The sequence below is a fragment of the Leuresthes tenuis genome, unplaced genomic scaffold, assembly GCF_036924035.1.
Source record: "Leuresthes tenuis unplaced genomic scaffold, fLeuTen1.0.hap1 SCAF_12, whole genome shotgun sequence".
NCBI lineage: Eukaryota > Metazoa > Chordata > Actinopteri > Atheriniformes > Atherinopsidae > Leuresthes > Leuresthes tenuis.
Window position 1 is genome coordinate 29836653 of NW_027325366.1, and position 13055 is coordinate 29849707.

General features: G+C 43.2%; 1 protein-coding gene across 1 annotated transcript; it reads left to right on the top strand.

The window, feature by feature from the left end:
• The first annotated feature begins 436 nt into the window (after window positions 1-436).
• Window positions 437-12833, top strand: wdr3 (WD repeat domain 3). The gene is made up of 27 exons (XM_072397430.1): window positions 437-509; window positions 1825-2026; window positions 2119-2328; window positions 2487-2605; window positions 3330-3408; window positions 3601-3696; window positions 3850-3951; window positions 4112-4213; window positions 4905-5005; window positions 6069-6173; window positions 6266-6496; window positions 6583-6676; window positions 6886-6987; window positions 7112-7194; window positions 7364-7502; window positions 8673-8729; window positions 9524-9624; window positions 10056-10167; window positions 10303-10437; window positions 10518-10568; window positions 10864-10929; window positions 11241-11333; window positions 11457-11507; window positions 11640-11683; window positions 11772-11900; window positions 12301-12394; window positions 12481-12833. Exons 2-27 carry the CDS (start codon window positions 1853-1855, stop codon window positions 12634-12636), a joined length of 2826 nt encoding a protein of 941 aa, XP_072253531.1. The 5' UTR covers window positions 437-509; window positions 1825-1852; the 3' UTR covers window positions 12637-12833.
• The last annotated feature ends 222 nt before the right edge of the window (window positions 12834-13055 follow it).

The following is a 13055-nucleotide window of genomic DNA, read 5'->3' on the forward strand; positions in this document are numbered from 1 at the left end:
CTCATCAGTTGCTAATCAGCTGACTAGAGTAGTATCACTTCCGCTGTGGTTGCTCGGGAAACGGTGAGAAGTGACAGCATTTACGTAAACTGTAAACCAATAACTGCGAACCGAACATCTAAATAAACAAAAATATTCTCTCAAACGTATTTTTATATGATAACTGGGTTATTAAAAAAATGTTTTCCTAAACTGACACAGCTACGTAAAGTTAAACAACGTTTTTTTCTGGTATCGCAGACAAAAGCAACAGAATGACATCGACTGCGAGACAGAAGTAAAACATATAAAAATGTTATCAGTTCGGCTCAGGATTTACTCCCTAATACCGCTAAGAACTAATTTCATAATATTTGTATGTGTGTACTTTAACAGATAATATGGTGGTATATGGTACACTACGCTTTTATTGTGTTTCGAGTCATTGGTTATTGATTAGTTGGGTCTGAGTCCGAACAGCTACGCTAGGAAGACAACACAAGTTAGCAGGTAGCCACCAAAATTTAAAGGTAAGAAGACAAACTCAACACACTGAAACTTGTTTAATTTTTAGCTGAAACGTTAACATTCTGTGTAACATTTACAGACACAAATATACGTTTTGTTTGGTTTCCTGAGGTTGATTTAGACGAGAACGTCACCACGTGGGTTCAGAACCAGGCAGAGTACTGTATGTGGATGTGCTCGATTTAAAATGTTGTGAAAATCAGACAGGCGGAGTTTCTGTTATGAGTTGCTTCAACCGTTGGAAGTGGCCTGCTTAAAACAAGCGGGCATGTTGGTGTCACAAAACGAACGCTCTCATCAGTTTTGTGGCCAGATACTTAGCTTCCAATGTGCCGAAAAGTGTGTAAAAAGGCTAAGTTATACTTAAAAGACAAGTTACAAACATGTGGTTTGAAACCTGTCTTTTTCTATGTTTCACACATCTACATAATGGATGAGTAACTGATGCAACTGTATTTTGTAACCAGATGTTGCGTAAAATTGACGATATTGGTATATTTACATGTTTTAAGACATTAAGAGACAGAGATAAAGATAAAAATATTCTAAAAACATGTTTAATTAATAGGATTACATTCTATGGCATTAGTACAAAGGTTGGACAGCTGAATATTTTATTAAAACTGAATACAATGCTTTACAAACATTTAAACCTTATACTGTACAGGAATGTTATATAACGATATCACATCAAATGTTGAGACTGTGAAATGTTATTATTACTGTTTTCTAAATGTACATGATACCTATCTTTAATTTTAAACCAGCTTCTCAGGAGAGAATGGAAACACCAAACATTGTAGGATAATGATAATGAGATTAATAAAAAAATCCGTCAATTTTCTTTTGATAATTGGAGGATGACAGAGTTCTCGAGAAGACCCCCCACAGAACGAACAAATTCCTCCCAGAAAAACTTAAGCCAGGATTCAAAATAACAATAATTGATAATGTAAATAACACATTTGATCCATGCAGGACCTTTCAAATCAGGTCGGACTCTGACTCAAAGCAGCAGGAATAAAGCAGCAGGTGTGCCTGTGCTTGTCTGCATGGAAACTCCATTTCTAAACATGCTTCTTGAGGAAATTTAGTCTTTTTTCACTGATGTTGGCACATATTTTTTTAAAGGAATCATGTGCTGTTTTTAACTGGAGAAATAGATTATTATTTAAGTATTCCTGGAGAGCAGTTGTTGTTGAAATCAAATGCCTCAGACGTATGGGACTAATATGGGAATACTTAGGAATAGAAGAGTATTTCTGCTCCATCAATAGAGTGATTTGTTAGAGTCTGTCCTTTGTTCCTGTGAAACAGAACTCACCATCCCGTCAGGCTGCCGGTCATGGGTTTGACCAAGCAGTACCTGCGCTACGCTGCCACTGCAGTGTTTGGAGTAATCGGCAGCCAGAAGGCCAACATCACGTACGTGACGCTTCGAGGAGGCGAGAAGGGGCGCTACGTGGCCGCTGCCGCATGCGAACATGTCTTCATCTGGGATGTGCGAAAAGGAGAGAAGGTGAGGCTTTAGCACAGTTATGGCGGCTCCATAGGAAGCAACCAGGTATCTGGTTAAAGCGTTTAAACCGAAGATTTAATCCTTCTGTCCAGGTTTTGATCCTGCAGGGCCAGAAACACGAAGTGAGCTTCCTCTGTCCTTCTCCTGATGGCGTTCACATCGCTGTGGGCTATGAGGACGGCGCTGTTAAAATCTTCAACCTGCTGAACGGTGAAAGCAGCGTCTCCTTCAATGGCCACAAGTCTGCCATCACCGTTATAAACTACGATGCGCTGGGGGCGCGGCTCGTCACTGGTTCCAAGGTACAAAACGCAGGATTTTCTTAGATTTTGTCAGGTCGCTAACATCTTATAAAACTGGGAATTGAGGTGAAACTTTGAGGACTACAACATATTTAACACAGATGTTACAGCGAGTTGAAGATTGCTGATTTGTTTATTGTGATTTTCTCCTCCTTCAGGACACAGATGTGATCGTGTGGGACATCATCAACGAGTGTGGGCTGTACAGGCTGAAAGGCCATAAAGATATCATCACACAGGCCTTGTTCCTTAAAGACAAGAACCTCCTGATCACAAGGTTAACACGCCTTTAAACAAATAACTAGTAGCTGATCGGATGTTGCTCATGAAAACCGCTTACCTATTGAAAGTGATTCTTCTTGGATCACAGAGTATGTGATGATGAGGAGGATGAGTGGAAATTTCAACAAGTGAAAAAAGTTCAATATTAGATAAAAAACCAGCAGAATTCTTTCATTTTGACATCCCACGTGTAAAAGCTATTGATGTAAGTTACAGAGGTTTAATCTGACACAAACCCACCCGGTCGCCAGAGTAATCTGGCATGAACTTGGGAGCCATCATGTGACCTCACGCCACATTCAATGTGGCCTCGCATGTGGGTCTGATTTGTGTTTATATATATATATACAGAGTTTTAGCTTTTAAAAGAAAAAGATTTCAACATGATGACCGATGTTCCCCTTCTGCTATACACATAAAGACACGTTTACACGGACTTTATATTAAAAAAAGACACATTATACGGTGAGTGTTTCTTAACTTTGCACTGATGTATTTCAGGAACTCGTCAGTACTCGACACCACCGCCTGTTCTGTTCTGCTGTGTATAGCAGTCACGCTAACACAGTGTAATCTGTGGTAGACAGCGGAAATTATTGGAATTTTCAGTCTTGGAAAAGGCAGATTACCACTAAAGTAAATGTAATTTATTTATACAGTCTTTGTAACCCCAGAGTTACTGACATAGTGTGCGATTGCGTGTTTCTGCTGCTGTACAGCTCCAAGGATACTTTTGTGAAGTGGTGGGATTTGGACACACAGCACTGCTTCAGGACCATGGTGGGGCATCGCAGTGAGGTGAGAGCCTCTTTCTCTATATTCCAGGGCTCCAGACGAACTTTTTGCTTGGGTTGCGCTGGTGTACCAAACTTTTTCTTTTAGATGCAGCCACACAAAATGTCTCATTTTGAGTGTTTCTGTTGAGTCAAACTTGGAATTGTCCTCCAGGGAGGAATGAGGTGACAGTGGCAGTGTGTGTTTCTCCCTCAGGTTTGGGGAATGGTGCTGTTGAACCAGGAGAACAGGCTGTTAACGGGCTCGGCCGACAGCGAGCTCCGAGCCTGGGACATCAGCTACCTGGAGGAGGTGAGGAAGAGCATGAGAGCCATGTTGTGTTTTTGTTTCTCACTGAGCAAGCCAGCGCATAACTGACATAAATCCCTTTTGCGCAGCCTGTGATTTCACAGCCCGTTAGCCGTTGTCATCATTGATTCTGTCTGTCTGTCTGGTTGTGGTCAGGAAAAAGCTGAGGGTGAGCCCAAAGTGAAAAAGGGGAAAACTCTGCTGGATGATGACAATGATGGAGACAATGTGGAAGGGGAGGATGAAAGTCTTGAAGAGGTAAAACTTTAGTCAACATGCTGTTGTAAAAAAGACATTGAGCATAATTTAATTGTGCTTATTTAAAGTCTTTTGGGTATCAAATCTGTCAGAGCAGGTGGCGACTAATCTGTTTAAAGTGTTCTTCAGTCTCACTCCTGTTTTGTTTTATTTTTCTTAGCGCATCTTGAGCTGTAAGAAGGCCGGCTCCATCCTGAGAGAAGCCAGAGACAGAGTTGTGTCGCTGAGCACAGACACCAAGGCCAGAGTCATCGCCTGCCACGTGAGTGTCAAGATGTTCCCTTTAAGCCCTCTGAACTGTTATGAAAATGTCATGGCTGCCTCAGGAATTATGGAGAAAATAAGTGAATCAAAATAGATTTTAGGTCTTAGGGAAGTGGAAAAGTGTTGGACTGTAAAATGAAGTCTGTGCCAAAGGCTGCAGTGAATTCTGTTAAAGTGACAGTTTCTGTATGGGAGGGGCTCAGAGTGACAGGTGAGTTACCTGTATGGTGTCCTCAGGTTCGTGGGTTAATCCCTTCAGTAACATGTTTTGGCTGCAGAAATAAAGGATGGCAACAGCTAAAGGAAAAACCAGTAGTCAGGAGGAAACATGCTTCTTGTTGATGTTTTTCAGAGCAGTTGAGCCTTCTGAGGCATGTCTGTAGCTCTGAGGGGTTTCCAGCACTTTGAGCTTTACTGTGGCCCTCATCAGTAGCCGGTTGGGTCGTTCAACACGTTGTTTAAGCATCCAAAGCATTCATTATCATCGTGAAACATGACGAGTCTGCTTGATATAATTCACATTAAAGTCTAAACACTTTGCTTCCTTTATTTTCAGCCCATTGTTTCTTTCTGTCATTTTTCCAGTGTGCTCAGTTGAAACAAAGCAGTTTGTATTTTATGTGATGTATCAGGAAAATAAAGTGTTTGTAGTGACAATTAAATCCATACGTCTCACACACCTGGATCAGGGCAGTGAATCGGTGCTGGAGCTCTTCACTGTGCTGTCAGAGGGCGAAGTGCAGAGAAAAATGACCAAGAAGCTGAAGAAAGCCAAAAAGAAGGCAGCAAAGTAAGTATTTCTGGTGTCTTTGAAGGTTCAAATTTGTTTTCTGTCGCCGTTACCACTGATTCTGTTTGAGCACTCACTGATCCAGAGTCAAACAGTTAATTTTGGGGGATAAGACGTCATCTGAAGCACATTCGTCCCACGAGGAGTTGGATGAGTGGGTCAGTGAGTGCTTTCACCAGTTTGCAAACACACTTGCATTATACCACAGACTTTGTACTTTACAGCGCGTAGCATGTATAAATAAGAACATTTCTTAAGTAGTCGGATAGATTCTCATATAGACATTATTCCTACTGATCTGTTAGATGTGCTTTTACACAGCCAGCAGCAGAAGAAAGAACATGTCTGTGAGATGAATTCATGGTAAAATGAAGAACTACGGTCACAACATCCACTCCTCTTTCTTTGTACCCCTTAATCTTAGGCACTGTGGGCTCTGCTTTTGCTCATGTACCCACTTTTAAAGCCTTTTAAGCCATCTTCGGACGTGAGATGTGTAATATATCAGCCATTCTGGTCCTAAAGTACCTCATGGTTTCATTTAGACACATCTGTGAAAGTGACACGATGCATGCTCAAAGTTAGCCATTAATGCAAGATTAAACTGAACACAAAGTGTGGTATATTAAGAAAAGGTCTTTAAATGAAGTTTTCCCATATGTGGAGTGATATAACATCATATTACCTATGACAGCTGTTCATATCAGTGTGCAAAGTTTGCAGTAAAACATAGTGACGGTGGATGGAAGCAGCTGAAAATATTACTCCATTTTCTATACCTGCTGAATCCTACTCAGGGTCATGGGGGGCACACACACATTTATATGTGTATTCCAATAACACAACCTGTCAGCTGATCATAATCTAAATGAACCCACTTCTGTTGTGAGTTTCTGTTCATTAATGTGACTCAATAGTTCGTATAAGTATGAAGCATATAAGTTACTGTTATACAGTCGCCAGCATAGTTATCCCCTTTTTATTTAGTGTTAAACCCATTATTAAAGTCTCTAAAACTGCGACTGCAGACTCAAGTTTGTCGTGTTGCTGCTTCCCTCTGCAGAGCTCAGGAAGATGCAGGCGAACAGAAAGCAGAGCCGGTGGTGGAAAGGATGCTGAAGGACGAGATCATCAGACTAACGAACATCAAGGCTTCTGCCAAGATCAGGTCAGTGTGGAGCAAACGTAACAGCAGCAGACGTAAGATAGGGGAGACTGTGGCCAGCAGGCCGTCCCTAACCCCCGCGTCTCCCCTCTCAGGTGGGTGGACTGCCTGTCGTGTGCAGGCGGTGAGCTGAAGGTGGCACTGCTGCTGCAGAACAACACCATTGAGACGTACAGCCTGAAGACCTTGGATAAGACTCCTGCAGCCAATAAGACGGCTCGCCTCACGCTGGGTGGCCACCGCACCGACGTCCGCACGCTTGCCTTCAGCTCCGACAACCTGGCTGTCCTCTCCGCGTCTGGAGACACGGTCAAAGTCTGGAACAGGTGACAGGCGCGCCGGGATATTAGATTTGGTCTGTTTCGCCACACTGACGTCGGCCTCTAACTGCCTCCTCCTCCGCCTCGCACAGGTCAACCCTGCAGGTGATTCGCACCATGGCGTGTGATTACGCCCTCTGCTCCCTTTTTGTGCCGGGAGACAGACAGATAATCCTTGGCACTAAGGTATTTGGAGTCTTCTTTGGTGTTCAAACGTTCTTGTGAGTGATAAGCTCCTGTGTGCAGTTAGTTTTATTAACTGCGGCTTAGATGTCTGTTTTTTTTCCTTATTTGAAGACTGATGTTGGATTTAGATGACTGTGCCTGTGGTGAGTGGTATATTCCTCTATAAACGCTACAAACCTTTTGTCATTCATTTTGTTTTTCCCTGTCAGAGTGGGAAGCTGCAGATCTTCGAGCTGGCATCAGGAAGCCTTCTGGAGACCGTAGACGCCCATGATGGAGCCGTGTGGTCCCTGTGCCTCGCCCCAGACCAGGTCAGCCCGCCTGCCAGCAGCACTTCTGACCTGCTCAGCTACCCTTTCCTCATGTCTATCCCTCTAGTTTTATTACCATTTCTGACTTACTTATCTGTGGTGTTTTACTTATTGTGTCCTGCAGAGGGGGATCGTCACAGGAAGTGCAGATAAGACGGTGAAGTTCTGGGAGTTTGAGCTGATAAAAGACCAGAGCACTGGCCTGAAGTAAGTTATCGCCCACGTCTGTCTTGTATTACCCTTCACAGTTCTGGATTATGTTTTGCTGCACAGTTTGATTCATTCTTGGGTTCGATTGAAAAGCTTGTGAAGTGCTTGGTATAGAAGAAAGATGCTCGGGTGAAATGTCAGACGAGGTGCTGTGTGTGTGATGCAGGAGGCTGACGGTGAAACACACTCGCACTCTGCAGTTGGAGGAGGACGTTCTGTGTGTGAAGTTTTCTCCTGACCACAGACTGCTGGCTGTGTCTTTGTTAGACTGCACCGTCAAGATTTTCTACACAGACACCCTTAAGGTACATTTTACATGAATACAGCACTGTGCAGAAGTCTGGAGCCACCTCTTATTTCTTTCTATTTTGCTTCCAAGCTGCCAGACTTTCTGGTAAAATTTTAAAAGTGGTATCGAGCATAAGCTTTTCTTTGGTCTTTGGCTGCTTTTTTTATTTTGTTTTTTTTCATCATTTTTAGAGAAATGTGTCTTTGTTAAGCCACTTAACACTGACGTATGAGTAATTTTTGCACATAAAAGGCCTCTAACTCAGGGTTGTGATGGAGAAACATAACGTGTTCCAGTAAAATAGGATTTCTGCAGCAACAAGGTGATTCCCAAAGAGCTATTAGCTGAAAACTATTAGCATATCTCAGAGCTATTAGCATATCTCAGCACGGTGTGCAGTGTGTCCTTAAAACATTTGAAGAAACTGGACAAGTGGAGGACAAAAGAAGAAGTGTCAGGCCTAAAAAACTATCTACAGCAGATGAACAGGATCTGAAAGTGATGTCCTTAAGAAAGAGGAAAAAATCCAGCTGTGACCTGACAGGACCTGAGAGATGCATCTGGACCTTCAGCTGATCCATCTACTGTTGGCCCAAGCCTCATCAGAAATGGTCTCCGTGGAAGGGTGGCTGTCAAGAAGCCATTCTTAAGGAAGGGAAACAGGGAGAAAAGGCTGAGCTATGCCAAATGACACAAGAAGTGGACTGAAAATCAGTGGCAACAGGTCTTATGGAGGGATGAATCCTCCCCAGAGCCCGGACCTCAGCATTATTGAAGCAGTGTGGGATCATCTGACAGAGAACGGAACAAAAGGCAGCCCACATCCAAAGAAGAGCTTTGGGATGTCCTTCAAGAAGCCTGGAGAACTATTCCTGAAGACTCCTGAAATGACAGAAAGCTCGTCTCAGAGGGTTCAGGCTGTGTTGGAGAATAAAGGAGCTCAGACCAATAATTCCCTTTCAAACTCTCCTGATGATTTTACAAACTCAGTTTTTTGCTTTATTTTCTGTATTTCCATTGATGTTTGTGTATATATCAGTGAATTGCTGCACCTGCTTCTGTTTTCTGGGTAATATATAAAGAAATGAAGGGTGGCTCAAGGCTTGTGCACATAAGCAGACATATGAGTTCCCAAACATTAAGCATTATAAAGTTGATCTGAACTGTCTCCCTCTTGCTGCCTCAGTTCTTCCTGTCTCTGTATGGACACAAGCTGCCTGTACTTTGCCTGGACATCTCACATGTGAGTAGATGCAACATTTTCTACCTGAATATAAAGGTAATCGACTCTCAGAATTCAGCATGGACAGATCATCTAAAGAACACTTTATCTGTTTAAGTTGATGAAGTGGAGTAATAAAAGGAATTCAGGGACTTCTGTGAGGCTTTACAGTAAGAAGTGACATGGATGGATAAAGGAGATAGAACAGGACGCAGGTGGAGGTGGAGCTGGGATAGTTGTTTTTATTTGTTATTTAGAGCTTAGCATTGGCAGCATTGGCAGCTTTTGGCAGCGTTGGAAAGTCACAGAAATATTCTTTTGTATGCAAATCTCAAAATCTTGAGACATCACCGTTTGGCTGAAATTCTCACCTGTTTATTCTACAGGATGAGTTCACGTCCCTCCTCATAAAAGTTTTGTCTTGTCAGCATTGTCTTCCCATCTGTCTTCATGCCAGCTCCTCGCAGCACATTGTGTTGATTAGTTAAGAATTTTAAACGGTTATAAACGTAAAAAGTGTATCTTTCAGTGTCCTACAGGTTTTTTTTCCACATTTGAAAATGGAAAATTACAAAAGCAGCTTTATTTTTTGTAAATACTGTTGTATGGTGAAGCAAACTGGAGTTTAAGCTCAGCTACACTTTGCTGTTTGCATTTATTTGGCCAGTTTTTAGTGTGGTTGACCTGCTGGGGGGGGGGGTTTGGGGACTTCCTGTCTTGTTCTTTGTGTTGAATGATGCACAGAGTATCTGTTGCTGCACCAGCTTGTGAGACGTCAGCTGTCCCCTCGTCTCACCTTGTGTTTCTGTTAACAGGATAACACACTTATCGCCACCGGCTCTGCTGACAGGAACGTGAAGATCTGGGGTTTGGACTTTGGCGACTGCCACAGATCCTTGTTTGCTCATGACGACAGGTATCAGCTGACACGTGTCCGGGCCAAACTGCTCATAAGTTGACTGGAACAGAAACAGGTTTTCATCAAATATGAAGTGATGAAATCATTTTCAGGGCTGTTTAGTCTCCAGCTCTGACTTCATCTCTGGCGGTTAGGGACCGTGGTCACACCAGCTGCTCTTTCATCTCACCGCTCATCTGTTTTCCTCTGGATCATCTCATTTTATGTCCTTAGTGTTTTTTTTCTTCTTTCCGCTGTCTTTATTGGACTTCATTTTTATCTCTTCTGGGTTAATTTTCTCCATTTCTTTCTATACACTTCCCTGCTTTTCTTTCTTCTCTCTTTTGTGTTCCAGCTGACTTGTCTTTCCCCTTTTTTCTTTTGTATTACTCTCGTATCTTTGAAGTTTTACTTGATTTTCCTTTTTCATTCTTTTTTTCTCTCTACAGCGTCATGTTCCTCCAGTTTGTCCCCAAGACTCACCTGTTCTTCACAGCAGGGAAGGATAAGAAGATCAAACAGTGGGATGCCGACAAGTTTGAGCACATCCAGACACTTGAGGTGATGCTCCTCTCCATCTGCCTGATGTTGGCACATTAAGATTAGTGACTTAAAGACATCGAGCTGTAGCTGCATTTCCCTTTGATTTTCTTCCATTTACTGTCAAATCTGTTAACTGTCCTTTCTGTGTCAAAGGGCCACCATCGGGAGGTCTGGTGTGTGGCCATCAGTCCAAACGGAGACCATCTTGTGTCATCATCTCACGACAAGTCCCTCCGGCTATGGGAGAGGACCCGGGAGCCCATCATCCTGGAGGAGGAACGGGAGATGGTAAGGTGGAAGGACGGGGTTTAAGAAGTGACATCGGCATTTGTTCAGGGCTCTAATTTGCCTTGTGTTTGGATTTACAGGAGAGAGAAGCGGAGTTTGAAGAGAGCATGGCCAAAGGAGATGTGCCTGTGGTGAGAACCCTCTTTTCAGCTTCCAGAGTTCACTAACATCTCTGTAACTTTCCTCCGGCTCATAGTGTACTATCTGAAAAAGCTGTGTAGACAATGTGGTTGTTGGAATAGATCAAAACCGAATCCCTTCAAACCTTTTAACCTTTAACACAAATCACTTTCCCTAACTAATGCCACATCTGTCTAAACTTCTGCTCAGTTTTCCGAGTCTAAGAAACGTCTTTTACTCGAGTATTTTCAGTCATTTGTGATGCTGCTGTGTCAGATGGTTGTTCTACTGTGGCTCACCCTGCAGGTACCCGGAGAGACTGAGGGAGAGGCTGCACCAGCTGGCAAGAAGACCATTGAAACTGTCAAAGCTGTGAGTGTTTTCGCCTTGTTGTGCCAGAAGTATGGAAGTATTTAGTTCCAGGCTTGTTTATGTAATGATGATAATGATATCAATCAATGATCCTAAGAAAATGAATCAGATAGGAAACATTCATTTATCTGTTTTATCTTAAAATGTTTCACTATATTTATTCATCTGTGCATACACCATACTGAGACAGGTGTGCACTTCTGAATTATTTGGGTCCCAACTATGCTCACACATTGAAGACAGACGCTACGACTCGGCTGGTTTCGATGTTCCTTGTTGATGTTCTTGCTGTTGTTGTGTGATTTCTGCAGGCAGAGCGAATCATGGAGGCTCTGGAGCTTTACAAAGAGGACCTCAGGAAGATGGAAGAGCACAAATACGCCTGTGAGAGAGCCGGCAAAGAGGTAGAGACGCGCTATCCCCGACCGTTGTTATTTCAGACCTCCTGTTTTAATGAGGCTGGAGAGGCTCTGATTTGCTGTTTTTGCAAAGTTTGAGTGAATTTAAAGCTGATGCCTGTTTTTCAGCTTCCTCCTCCAAAACCCAACCCTATCCTTGTGGCCTTTGGGAATGTTTCGGTGAGTGGAACAACCCTGGAAATCATTGCCTCCCCTAACTGATAATATTTACTGTGTGTAAGGATTAACCTCGTTGGTAAGGTTGGTGTCAGCTGTAACTTGGAACTTAATGACTTGCTGTCCCTCTTGTAGTCGTCCCGCTACGTTTTAGATGTCATAAAGAAGGTCAGATCGAGGTAAGATACGAACCTGATATTTCACCCTGACTTGAAGCTCCCGGCACACGTTGTTCTGTCTGTTAAAAACACTCTCTGTGATCACCAGTGAGCTGGAGGTTTCTCTGCTGGTGCTGCCGTTTCCTTACGTTCCCGAGCTGCTGAAGCTCTTCAACAGCTACATCCAGCAGGGCCTGGAGGTGGAGCTGGTCTGTCGCTGCCTGTTTTTCCTTCTCAGGTAAGACCTACGCACGACCTCTGTTGAATTTGATACTTAAACGGTCTGTGCTCATTGAAGAAAGACAAAATAAAACTGGATAAATTCAGAAAAACTAACAAAAGAAAAAAGAAAGAATCCCACATCTCTGAGGCGTCTGTGATGGACGGTCATAGAAGAATAGAAGAAGTTTAGAAGAATAAGAGGTGAATGATTACATGGTGATGAAGAAGACGAGGAGGTGGCCAAAACTGCTGCTTCGAGTGTGAACACGAGCTTCGTTGTTAGTGAATTAGTTATTTATATAATGATGTAATAAGAGAGATCTTGAAACCTTAAAGCCGGTCTGAGCGTGTTAATGCAGCTGCTGTGATTGCTCTGGTGGAAACAGTATTGAGCTGATGTCATTGTTTCCTTCCAGGATCCATTTTGGTCAGATCACCAGTAACCAGATGCTGCTGTCTGTCATCGATGAGCTGCGGTCCAACACGCTCTCAAAAGTGTCTGCAATCAGAGTCAGTAAACATCTGCATGTAGAAGCGTCTCGTTGCTTTGTCTCTGATATATTTGCTCACCTTTGTCCACTGTCCCTTCGCCTCAGGATGTGATGGGCTTCAACAGCGCCGCCCTCCAGTTCCTCCAGCGGGAGATCGAGAGCAAAGAGGAAGTGATGTTCTTTGCCGAAGCCACGGGTCGACTGGAGGAGAAGAAGAAGAAGAGGAGGAAGAGGGAGAGGGCTGTCCTGACCATTGCTTGAATTATAATGTACATTTTGTTTTTGAGCATAAACATCCGCCCTCCCCCTCCCTCGGCTTTACTTCAGGACGTGACCACATGGATCGCACCGTTGGCCTTTGTATGTCCTGGAATCCTGACAGGCTGTAACTCCGTGTTAATCAGTGACATGCTCTATATTTTTTTAAATAAACTGTACTTGCGGTTCAATAAAAAATAGATCCACCTCGGCAGAGAGCGATGTTGTGTATACACAGTGGCCACTATAAAATACGTTAACCTACGGTGAAGCTTTAAATAGATTTGTGTCATGTTTAAAAAGTGCTCCATTCATGATCGCCACACACAAAGGACGCGTTTGATTTAAGCTGCTTTCTGTCTAACAAGCCTAAAGGGAGCCATTCAGGACCGGAGCCAAAACCAGACTAAAGATGGTCTGGA

What these genes read in the sequence shown, in the direction of transcription:
- wdr3 (XM_072397430.1), top strand. Translation starts at nt 1,853, where the DNA reads ATGGGTTTGACCAAGCAGTACCTGCGCTACGCTGCCACTGCAGTGTTT. An exon ending in GCCAAAAAGAAGGCAGCAAA is followed by an intron (nt 5,006 to 6,068) that starts GTAAGTATTTCT and finishes TTCCCTCTGCAG; the next exon opens with AGCTCAGGAAGATGCAGGCG. An exon ending in TCTACACAGACACCCTTAAG is followed by an intron (nt 7,503 to 8,672) that starts GTACATTTTACA and finishes TTGCTGCCTCAG; the next exon opens with TTCTTCCTGTCTCTGTATGG.